The sequence below is a fragment of the Chinchilla lanigera genome, unplaced genomic scaffold (genome assembly GCF_000276665.1).
Source record: "Chinchilla lanigera isolate Chin_1 unplaced genomic scaffold, ChiLan1.0 scaffold00052, whole genome shotgun sequence".
Taxonomy (NCBI): domain Eukaryota; kingdom Metazoa; phylum Chordata; class Mammalia; order Rodentia; family Chinchillidae; genus Chinchilla; species Chinchilla lanigera.
The window spans coordinates 4,823,061-4,835,117 of NW_004955453.1; the positions used below are offsets into that span (position 1 = coordinate 4,823,061).

At 36.4% G+C, this 12,057-nt stretch overlaps 2 protein-coding genes across 10 annotated transcripts in view; one reads left to right on the top strand and one right to left on the bottom strand.

Moving 5' to 3' along the window:
* LOC102027482 (nuclear body protein SP140-like protein) overlaps window positions 1-12,057 on the top strand; it is a 143,168-nt gene that overhangs the window by 87,727 nt on the left and 43,384 nt on the right. The window contains exon 10 of one of the 2 annotated variants that reach the window (XR_001236171.1): window positions 6,168-7,758. The exons of the other annotated variant lie outside the window; for it this stretch is intronic. The gene's annotated coding sequence lies outside the window, so the exon portion shown is untranslated. Of the gene's footprint in view, window positions 1-6,167; window positions 7,759-12,057 lie in introns of those variants that run through there. 2 annotated transcript variants of the gene reach the window in all.
* Window positions 1-12,057, bottom strand: part of Sp100 (SP100 nuclear antigen) — an 81,500-nt gene that overhangs the window by 48,322 nt on the left and 21,121 nt on the right. For 7 of the 8 annotated variants that reach the window (XM_013519803.1, XM_013519802.1, XM_013519807.1 and 4 more), the window contains exons 2-3: window positions 2,965-3,121; window positions 1,533-1,701 (exon numbers count right to left, since the gene is read on the bottom strand). In XM_013519803.1, coding sequence (XP_013375257.1) covers window positions 1,533-1,701; window positions 2,965-3,121 — 326 coding nt within the window. Of the gene's footprint in view, window positions 1-1,532; window positions 1,702-2,964; window positions 3,122-8,241; window positions 8,417-12,057 lie in introns of all 8 variants that reach the window. The other variant, XM_013519805.1, reaches the window with a different exon arrangement.

Below are 12,057 nucleotides of genomic sequence, written 5' to 3' on the forward strand. Positions count from 1 at the left end.
TTAAAATAAAAAAAAAAAGGAAACCCCAGCCCTCCAGTCCCTCAGTGCTCAGGGGGCCCATGTGGCAAAGTTCATGGCCACCCCTGGGACAGAAAGGAGCTGATCCCCACAGGGACCCTTTGTGTTCCCTTCACAGAGAGGAAACCCTCAGGGTGTGCAAAGCACAGGGTCACCAAAGCACAAGGAATATCAGGAACTAAGGAGTAAGGTGCAGACTCTGGGGCCTGGGATAGGGGTGTCACGCAGTCCCTGCAGATCAGAGCTCACGGGTTGTGGGCAGTAACTATAACACATTTCCTTCATATGCTCAGGCTGGGGGATCCTAGTTACAAACAGAATACTGACTTAAAATTGCTGTCCAGATATTTGATTTCTTTTATTCTTTTTCTGACTTGAGTGACTTGCTATAAAAATATTCTTCCTTTGACAAGCTTACTATTTCACACAAGTGACCAAGCTCTGGACACCTGCCTTGAATGTTTTTCCTTGCTTATAAACCTATCGCATTTCTTTTTTGCCCAATAAACAAACTTCACATTCTTAGCTTTTGATGGCAGGTGCTTCCAAATCTTCCTCCAGTTGATGTCATTGAGTCAGTTTCTATACTACTTCCCCCTTTCAAATTCAGATAAATCACATGTGTGGATATTTCACAGACATTCTCTCACACCTCTGTTCCAGCTCTTCCCTGGAACATGCCCCTTTTTCTTGTGGTATCTCTACCTCGTACTTGGAAAACTTAACTGAGATCAAACTGGTGGCATAAAAACTTTTCTTGGCAAGAAATCTAAAAAAAATTGGAGGCCATCCTTTTTACTGCATAGCAGTAAATGTGATTAATGTTTGTTTTACTCTTTATGGAGAGGTTAACGAAACTGTTTCTTCTTTAAAGGAGAATTTGACCCAGCGTTAACTTTCTTACTCATTAGTCTGGAGACTTAATAAAGGTGAATCTTTCTCGGGGTTTAGATTAAAAATTACCCATGACAGGTGGCTGAGAAGGACTCCTTAGGAACTACGCATGCCTGTAGGAAGCCATAATGTGGTCCTTCTTCAAAGTGGTGCCTCTCATAACTCAGTCCCGTAAAGCTAGGACACCGGAGTTGTTACAAGAGATCTTGACTTCCATTCATGTGTGGTTCTAAGCCATGGTGGATGCTACCCCGGCCCAGCTAAGCTGTCACTCAGCGCCTGCAGCAGTCATCTTGGTGGGCTGATGCATAGACCACTGCAAGAGCTCCTGCTGAAGAGAAACGATGATAATGCTAGGGTCCTGCGTTTCTTGTCCTAGGCTCTTCTAAGTAAAGCTGGGCCGATGTGGCTCTGGTTATCTTGTGAGTCTAAGTTTAGTTAGGGGCTCTGGGGGGTACTTACCTTAGCCCTTAACCGTCCTTAGACAGCTCCCTCATGATATGTCTGTTTCATTAACCATGACATCCCCACTACCCAGCATGCTGGGATGTGGTAGAAACTCAATTTATGCTTATTTTAAAAAACTGACAACGGACCTAAAAATTAATAAACGTAATTACCATTTTGGAAGTCTTTGTAAATGCTCATTAAATCAGGGTATTCCTCCCTGTTGACCTCACTGAATAATGCTTCCAGAACGTCCATGTCAAATATCTTCTCCAGTTCATTGAGAACATTGTACATCACTCTTTGTAGAGGGACCAAGTTTTTACATGATTCTTGACAATCCTTAAAAAATATTAAATGGAGAAAGCTTAAATACAGACTTCCAAATTATAGTTGAGCCCTAGAAAGTAATTTTACAGTTAATACATTTCAATTTCCCTATATAGGTATCTTCCTGTGTACAGCTTTAGAATGTTTGTACATTTGTATAGCTACTATATTAAACAAGCAAATCTTTCTTCCTTAAAAATACCCACTTGTGAAGTTGGGCATAGTGGTACACACTTGTAATCCTAATACTCTAGGAGGCTGAGGCAGGAGAATTGTGAGTTTGAGCTCAGTGTGGGCAATTTAGTGACTTAGCAAGACTGTCTCAAAATAAAAAAATAAAAGGGGTTGAGGCCACAGCACAGTGTGAAAGCCTTAGGTTCAATTCCCTGTGGCAAAAAAGAAAAACAAACAAACAAAAATAACAATAAAACAAAACACTGGTGAGTCTGATCTTATCCTGATTTATATTACATGTGAGCAGTTTTAAAGGATAAAGTAGATTCAAAGTTAACTTGTTTGTTGCCTAAAGCCAGGATACTTTGGGAATAGCCTTAGCAGGTGATGCCTGCTGAGCCTGATAGGCTGAAGGAAATTAGATAACCAGTCCCTCTTGTGGTGAACCTAACCATGAGAAAGCAAGTTCATAGGACAAAAGAAGGACTCACTACCAAGAATCTCCAATAGGGCCTATTGGTACAATTTACCCAAATTCCAACCAGAAGTCTAGAAGTGCAAAAAAAAAAGTACAAGAAAATGGAAAAATTGTATAGAAAGCATTCTTTTTAACAGGATTCTATTTCCCTGTGGCTTTAATATTCTCTGATCTAGATTTTAAAATTCAATATGAAGTGAAATAAAATGCTCTGTGAATTGCTATTTCAATAAAATTTGATAAGATTATTCATCAAGCCATTAACATTATTTTTAATATTTTGTTTATGTTTCATTATATGAATTTCATGGATTACCACGTATCAAATGTACAAGACATTGCACATAGACAGAGTACACCCATTTCTGACCTGGGTTATCTCCAGTGCCATTTACCTGGCCCCAGAGGGCATTGTGGGACAGCAGTCCTTCCATTAGATCCAGGGAATCTCTGCTTCTTTCCCTCTCTACCTTGCAGGAGTATTTACAGAAATATGAGAGAAGTACAGAATAACAGGAGACTCATTAATCAGCTAAATGTATCCTGAAGTTTGGGCCTGCTATATAAAAACATGACAATTTGGAGCTTGTTTATTAAGTTATGAAATAATAAATTTCACTTACTTCATACATTTTGTTGGTGATCAATTCACGGTCACGGAGACCTTCGAGGAAAGGAAATGACTTGTTTATTGCATATGAAATAGGTACTTTATGTCTTTTGAAGCATTTGAGTAAAATCTTCATAGGGTCCCCTCCATCTTGGACATCCGTGACCATTCTAGGAGAAAAAGGTACCACAGAAAAGTGGCCATCAAGATTCTGAGATATTTGTAAGAACTGTAAGATATTATACGTGGACAGGCTGTGAGGAACCAATATACATAAAATAGGTGGTCCTGAGCAGCATTACTTAAGTAAATGGAATTGAAGCAATAAGCAAAGGTGTCATACAAAAATCATGGAAGTTACATATAAATTGTATATAGTATAGGACTTTAAATGTCCAGTTTGTTCTGACCAAAGCCTTTATAAAGATATTGTCACCTAGATGTTATAAAATTGTTTTGAATTAAAAGATTTAAATTCCTACAAAGTTGAGAGGAATTTAAGTTAAATTCCTACAAAATAAAGCAATAAAAAACAGTGAAAAAAAAGGAAATCCAACGTTGAAAATGTATCTTACTTAGCAGCTGAGGGAAAAATAAATCTTGGAAAGATTAAAAATAATGTTCCTCTCTGACCTGTTAAGAGAGAAATACCATCCTACCTTTAAAAACATAAATATATACTATGGTTTAAAATTAATTCATAAATATATACTATGGTTTAATAATGATGATGCTATGATAAACACAAATTGAGAATTTCCCAGAATATTGATGAAATTTCCTGTACAATCTGATTCTGATTTGTGTTAATATATGTCTATACTATAGTTATATATATTAAATCTTTTGGGGTACCTAAATTTCAGAAATTGCTGTTGTTCCCTGTAAACATGACTTTATTTTATTTTTAGGCATTTTATATTTTTATTTTAAAGAGAGTAGAAAAAAAAGAACAATAGCAAAATACCAGCATCACAGACATAAACAAAACAAAGCGAGAACAGTAAAAATGATACAGGGTTTCAAAACAAAATGATACGAATTAACAGTGGTTGTTATATTACATATTGTTATCTTCAACTAAGTTGCTCAGATTACCAGATGTAAGAATGGAAGATTGTTCAAATCATTAAAGAGAATAAAAAATAATCATTAGATAAACCATTAGAGACAATACAGAGTTTCACTAGACAAGATGCTAGGATTTCACCAATTATTGTTGTATTGAATATTGTTGTCTTCAAATTAGTTGCTCAGATTACCAGATATAAGCATGCAGAATTAGTCATAATATAAAAATTTTTAAGCATCAACTGTTCCTTTCAATAAATCATCAGACATCAGCAGTACAGTTATCCCAGCCATCTCTCTCTATTTATTTATTTATTTTGGCCTTCCTTCTTTCTTCCTTTTTCTTTTTTCCCTCATCCCAGTTGTTCCTTCCTTTGAGAAATTTCTTTCCCTTTCATATTATCTATTGTACGTTTTGGGTTTTATTTACTCTTTCAAGTTCTTACACTAGGGAGACAATATGATGTTTACAAATCTGGGTCTGATCTATTTCACCTATGAGTATGGTCTCTAGTTGCATCCATTTATCTAGAAAAGCCTCGAGTTTATCTTTTTTTACAGCTGAGTAACACTCCATTGTATAAAAATACCACATCTTTTTTATTTATTCCTCAGTTGATAGGCATTTGGGTTGTTTCTAAGATTTAGCTATGACAAATTGTGCTGCTATAAACATGGGTGCCCATATATCGCTGTGGTATGATGTTTTTAATTCTTATGGGAAAATATCCAGAAGGGGAATAGCTGGGCTAAGTGGGACCTTTAATCCTAGTTTTGTGAGGAATCTCTAAACTGATTTCCACAGTGGTTTCACCAGTCTGCACTCCCACCATCAGTGGAGAAGTGTCCCTTTTTCCCCACTGCCTCACCAGCACTTGTTATTGGTTGATTTCTTGATGATAGCCGTTCTTTCTGGGGTGAGATGGAATCTCAGTGTTGTTTTAATTTGCATTTCTCAAATGACTAATGATGTTGAACATTTTTCATGTATTTACTTGCCATCAGTATTTCTTCATCTGAGAAGTGTGTATTCATCTCAGATGCCCATTTTTGGATTGGGTCTTTGATATGAACACGATTTTACACCTGAGCCTAAAATCCTGATTCATAGTGATAGCGCAAGAGAGACTCCATGTTCTGTTTTAACTCCATACTAAGAGAAGCCACTGAAGCTGTAGTTGACCCCCTCTCTTCGCTCCTACCCGTTGGTTAGTTATCGACCCATTTAAAGGGGAGCAAAGTCATAAAATGGGAACAGAATAAACAGGACAAATTGGGAAGTAGGCTAAAAGTTAAACTGTAATGGTCACTTGGAAAGTGGAAGTCCAACAGCTCCTGAGAAGGTAAACTTTGTGCATTCTTGTAAGATTCCCAAAAATGAGATAATGGTTACTATGGAGATATAAAATGTACTTAAACTGAAGGTGAGTTTAAGGTGATCAGGATGGACATCTTCTCTGGCTTCTGGTTAGAGACTGTCTGTCAGTCAGCTCCATAACGCTTTGTTCATTCCTGCTCTCCCAGTCTCTTGTGAATGCCATTCTCCTTGATCTCATGATCTCACTTGCCATATCACCAGCTGATGAATTTACTGCGCTAATAATATTTTAACCAACATCTTTGTACTTCTAAATGTTATGAAAACTGAAATCTTTATCTACCAGAAGAGAACCATGGACAGTTCTCAATATGCAACAGGAAATAATAACACCAAGTCATACTAAATTTGTGCTGCTATAAACATGGGTGCCCATATATCGCTGTGGTATGATGTTTTTAAAAAGCACAAACAGGAAATAATAACAAATAATGAATAATAAATAATAATGATATTTTTAAAAAATAATAATAATAAATAAATAATAAATCATAATAAATCATAATGATGTTTTTAAAAAACACAAACAGGAAATAATAACACCAAGTCATACTAAATTTGTTTCAAATTTCTGTAAAACAAAAGTTTCTGGCTAGAGACTAGTTGAAAGAGGCCTAGTCTCCTTTTTTATTAACAATATGTTTCTTCAGAGATAACAGAGAATATAGATTCAGAATGACAGAATGGCAGAGGACAATGAAAGAATGAGAGATTTTAACCAAAGTTTGAGATAAAAATAAAAGCAGTCAGAGGAATCCTAATTGCAGTTGTAGGTGGAGGATCCTTCCAGAGGTCAGGAAAGCAGCCGGTGGGCCTGAGGAACATGGAAGAAGGAGTGGAGACTGTCAAGGAGACGGGGGTGAGAAGCTGATGAGTTACCCAGATGTGGAACAGAACAGTGCATCTCAGTCCCTTCAACCACGTGTGGCACATGTTGGCCAAGCATCCTCCCAGGGACAAACTGCTGCCATTTCCATGTGCTAATCTTGCGTGTACTAGATTTCACCTAAGTGGGAAAATGTATTTTGTATGCTTTGAGTCTGGCTTCTCTTGTTCATCATCCACGTGGCTATGTTTAGCGGTAGTTTGCTTCTTTTTATTGTTCAGGGGTATTGTACTGTGTGAACATACCATTTGGTTTACTCATTTTCCTGTTGACGGACTTGGATTGAGTCCAAGTTGGAACTAATATGAATAAAGCTTCTGTTCTTGTACAAGTGTTTTGGGGACAAGAAGTTGGATTATGTAGGAATATGTTTAGCTATTTTAGAACTTTTCAAACTTTTTTCAAAGACTATTAGACTTTCTAATGTTGGCCATTCTTGTGTGTGTGTGTGTGTGTGTGTGTGTGTGTGTGTGTGTGTATGTGTGATATACTATCTCATTTTAGTTCCAGTCTGTATTTCTTTAATGACTAATGATGTTGAACACATTTTCATGTGATTTTTAGCAATTTTTTACTCTTCCTTTGTGAGATAGGCCCATTTATATGACTGGGATATCTTTTACTTATCAATGTATAGGTATTTGTTATTAATAGAAATATATTTTTTTGATTTGTGTATTGTGAATACTTTTCCCTATATTTAGCTTGCTTTGTATTTTCTTAACTATGTCTTTTGAGGAGAAATTTTTAATTTTGATGAAGTCCATCTATTATATTTTTTCTCTGTGCTTAATGAGTTTAGTATCTAAGAAATCTGTCTACTGCAAGGTCATTAAAATATTCACCAATTAATTTACAATATTTGTAAACTTGGTCTGTTTCTGGACTTTCTATTCTGTACCATTGATATTCTTATCTCTTCTTATGTCAATACCATTTTGAATTGACTTCTACAGTTTAAAGAAAGTCTTGAAGTCAATTAGGAAGAATTGTCTTAGCTTTCCCTTTCCTCACTAGTTTCCTACTTATCTTTAGAATCAGTGAATACCTACAAGAACAGCCTTCTGGATTTTGATTGAGTTTTCACTGAACACATAGATAAATTTGGTGAGAAGTGACATCTTAATATTATTGAGCTTCCAGTCTGTTAACATTACACATAGCTCTCCATTTGTTTTCTTTTCAGTTTTCTTAGTAGCCACGTACATCTTTGATTAAATTTAGTCTTAGTTATTTGATTTTTTTGGTGCTACTTCAGGTAGTATTGGATTTAAATTGCTTGTTCTTATTCCATGGAAATAGATGTTTTTAAAAAAGTATTTTTTTTAGCTCTTTTTTTTTTTGGTAAAAAAGTATTAACTACTGATGTATCACCTTGGTAAATCCACCAAAGTATTTATAGACTTTTGTTTCACTTTATAGAAAGTAATCATGTCATCAGCAAATAAAGACTGTTTTACTTTTTCCCTCAACAGTCATTGCCTTTTCTTATCTTATTGTACTTGTTAGGTATTGAAATACAGTGTGTTAGTGGGAAGAGTGGGCTTCCCTGCCTTGTTTTCAATCATAAGAAAAAAAGCATTCACTAAGCACAGTGTTGCACATACACATGCATACATACACATGCCATATGCACCATAGAGAGATTTATTCAATAATTGGTTGAACACATAATGGTGGACCTACAAAATATATCACCTAGTTACTATTGTACGCATCCTGGTTGTGTAAGTGTAGTACACTCTGTGGTTTTCACACATGGGCTCCAGATCTTTGACTAGATTCTTCAGGTCTCTAGCATGCAGAAAGATCTTTTGCATTCCTCTGCATTTGACTTTTGGGAGGAATATTATAAAATAATATTATAAATTAAGTGTCCTGTTTAAAATCTATTCCCTTGCAAACACTTACTACAAGAAGTCTCCATGACCCTGTAATTCTTACATTCCGCATACCTGTAAAAGCAACTTTATATGGATGACCCAAGGTCTTCTGCCAGTTTGAGCAGTAGTCAGATCCCTTTGGATCATGGCTGCAAAGGCATCTGAGGGTTTTGGTGGTTGAACATGGTGAAATGAATCCTAGAGAACAAATTTTGTGGGTCCTTTTCCAAGAGGAGACACAGGAGTTCTGTCAAATGAATGAATTACATTTTTGCACCTTTTAAGCTTGAAATGGGTAGGGTCTTGTTGATTCCTGAGATGGCCCCAAGGCATCTTTTTTTTTTTTTTTTTTTGTCCTAGTTCAAAGTATTTGCTTTCTTTTTAATGGCAAGAATATCTTCAGCAATCACACTTTATTTGGCCCCAATCTTAACATGCTTGTTTTCTGGCTGAACTGACAGTTTTTCAAATCTGCTACCTTACAATTATCTCCATGAGATCAATTAGTTTGTTGTCTTTAAACTTGGTCTCACAAAAGTATAAGGGCTTGGACAAAATGTAGACAAATTATTTGCCAGAATGTAATGAATGCCCTCTGTTCCCATCTGAAATATCATGAACCTGGCCTTTACTCTCCACATTCCTATCAGCATTCTGGTATTATAACCCCTGCCCAGAATTTCCCATCAGATGGTGCTTACAGTATTTTTGGTTTTCTCCAGCCTGCTTCTCCCAAGTTTTCCATATTCCTCCATAAATCACTTCCAAAGCCTTTGACCCAACCAATCAGTTATGGTCATAGCAACTACACCACTCCTGGTGCCAGTTCTCTGTATTAACCAGTTTTTCATTGCTGAAACAAAATACCTGACATATATAATTTAAAAGGGGAAAGGTTTATGTAGGGCTCAAGGATTCAATCCACAGTTGGCTGGTTCCAAGGCAGAAACATCATGGTGGAAGGACATGGCAAAGAAAACTATTCTACTCATGACATTCTGGAAGAAGAGTGCAGGGGAAGAGCCCAACAGGAAGGGACTAGGGACCAGATGTAGTCTCCAAGGTCACGCCCTATGACCCACTCAGACATACCCAGAAGTGTGCTTTATCAGTCTCCTAGGAGTGTCTAAAGCCAATCAAGCTGACACTGAAAATTAACCACCACAGACATATAGAACTTGCAATTTTTAAACTTGAAACAACAAAATTGTAAAGGAAATAATTAATCAGGCATAATAGTAATCATACACATGTATTTATAAACATCAGAAAGATAGGATATATATATAAAGAAAATAAAATTTTGTTGAAAATTAAATAAGATATAACTAAATGGAGATATACAAAATATTCTCAGGAATACAGGAATTTTAAATCTGATCCTTCTGAATGTGTGGTACACTTGCCTGAAACCCTATTAAAACCTGATAAAATAATGTAAATATTATGACAGAACAGGTAGCTAAGTCAGACAAGAAAAATACTGAAAGAAAATAGATTGAGGAAAATTTCCCTTAAGAGTTTTTTTTTTAAAAAGCAATAAAGGTATTAAAGGACAGTGTAGAAAAATATTTTACTATATATATGGAAAAGAGTTAATGTATCTGAATACAAATATATGAGTCTATTAATTAAAAAAATTAATAAAGAACCAAAAGGAAAATGCATCTGAACAGGCAGTTTAAATAAGAGAAAATTAAAGTGTGCAATAAATAAAAACACCAAAACTAAAACATTAATGACAAACCCATTAAGTCTGCAAACAGAATCTCAGCAGTTATACTGTACTATATAGTTAGATGATTCAGAGAAACAGACATTCACTGTTGGTATGAGCACAAATTACTACAGCTTCTGAAGAAAAGACCTAGCTAGACCTACTGAATTTTAAGATGCCTTACATGTTGACCAGTAGTCCCACTTTTGGAACCTAGTCTATGGGAATAAAAACATTAATATGGATCTTATAGAAAAAGAGCTCCATAAGTTTCAATGACTCCCAGTTTCCCCCAGAGTAAAATCCAGATCCTTTCACTGTGATTCAAAAGATCAGAAATATAACCCAGCCCTTCTCTCCTCTCCCTCCTCACTTCTCTGTGGCCATATCCACCTCTTTGCTATTTCCTGTCAGCATTTGACATGCCTCAATCCCAGAGACGTGAAACTGGCTATTTCTTCTGCCTGTGTGTTCGTTGTCCCATTATCCATACAGTGAACTCCTCATCTCCATTCAGTATTTGTCCCAGGGTCAGCTCAACAAGGGTTGTTTTGATCAACTTATCTAAACTTGCAACATCAACTCTTCAATGTGCCTTTTGCCGTAATCCCTTAAGTCTATGTTTCTTCCCCATACCTTTAGCACTTCCTTCCCCCTTTTCCTTTTCCCCTTCCCCTTCTCCTTCTCCTTCTTTTTTGAGACATGGTCTTGCTGTGTAGTCCAAGCTGGCCTTGAGTTCACTTTGTAGCCCAGGCTGGCATCAAACTCACAGCGATTCTCCTGCCTCTGCCTGAGTACCGGGAGAATAGGCTTGTGCCACCCCACCCAGCAGCACCTCCTCACATTAAATCACTTACTTGTTTTTTAATTTGTTATTTATTGTCTTATTCATTATGTCTCTTCTTTCATAAATATGTATGCCATTGGGCAGGAATTTTGTCTTTATACATTTTCTTGGCACCTGATACATATATGATACTCACTGTATACTTGCTGATTTGATTCTAAAGTATGAAAGTAGTTTTTGAAGTATTGTTTCATGTAGAAAACAATGACACTGACTTCCAAATCTGAAAACAACCTGATTATCTATCCAGCTGAATGGCTCAGTACATTCTGGTAAGTATATAGTTTGAATATTTCATGGTCATTTATTTCTAGTAATTTGGATGGAAGGTCATAGATTTATTGATGAATAAAAACTTCATATTAATACAATGTTTTATATAAATCAAACCAATACACTTTTAAAATTAATATGTAAAATTCAGAATGAATGTTGGGAAAGGAATGAAATGCTACAACCAAGGTTAGTAATACTGACTTACTGAACAGAATCTGCATTCCATCTAGGTCCCTTGAGTTCCTTCATTTGTTTTTTGAGAGATAACATGAGACAAAATAAAAATATGACACCAAATAGAACAAGGCTTTAGAGTAAGCATATCTAATATTTCCTCGGCTTATGAGTTGATCTTGTTTCTATAAAGCAACTGTGATAGTCAGCTTTCTGTCATTATGACAAAGTATCTGAGATAATCAAGTTACATGGAGGAAGGGTTTATTTTGACTGGTGGTTTCAGTGATTTCAGTTCATGGTCCTTTGGTCCCATTTCTTTTGGGCCTATGGTGAGGTAGCCTATGGCAGGAAGCTTATGGTAGACCAAGATGATTAACCTCATGATGGCCAGGAAGCAAAAGAAAAAAATAAAAGGAATAGGTTGGCGTCTGTTATGACTTGTATCTAGATGTCTCCCAAAACCTCATGTGCTCATATGTGTGGCTTTTGGAGGTGGCTGGATCTAAAGTGTGTGAATGTAGGGTAACGGTGCGTGGTAACTAAATTAGTCTACTGATTGATTTAGCATAATTCTGAGTGTGGGTAAGGGGAGGATCCACCTTGGGTGTGGGTGGCACCACCTAAAAGGCTGGTAAAATGGAAGGGATAAAAGGGAGAGGCAGGCTGGATGCTGCTGCCTCTCTGTGCCACTCCATGGACTATTTCTCCTCTGCAGTGCCCTTCTGCTCTAGCCGGCCTTGGAACAAGCTGGCTATGAATTGAAACCTCTACAAACTGTGAGTTGAAGTAAACCTTTACTTCTATAACTTCAGTTGTCTTGTATTTTGTCTCAGCAACAAGAAAGTAACCAAGACAGAATCTTTGTTTGTTT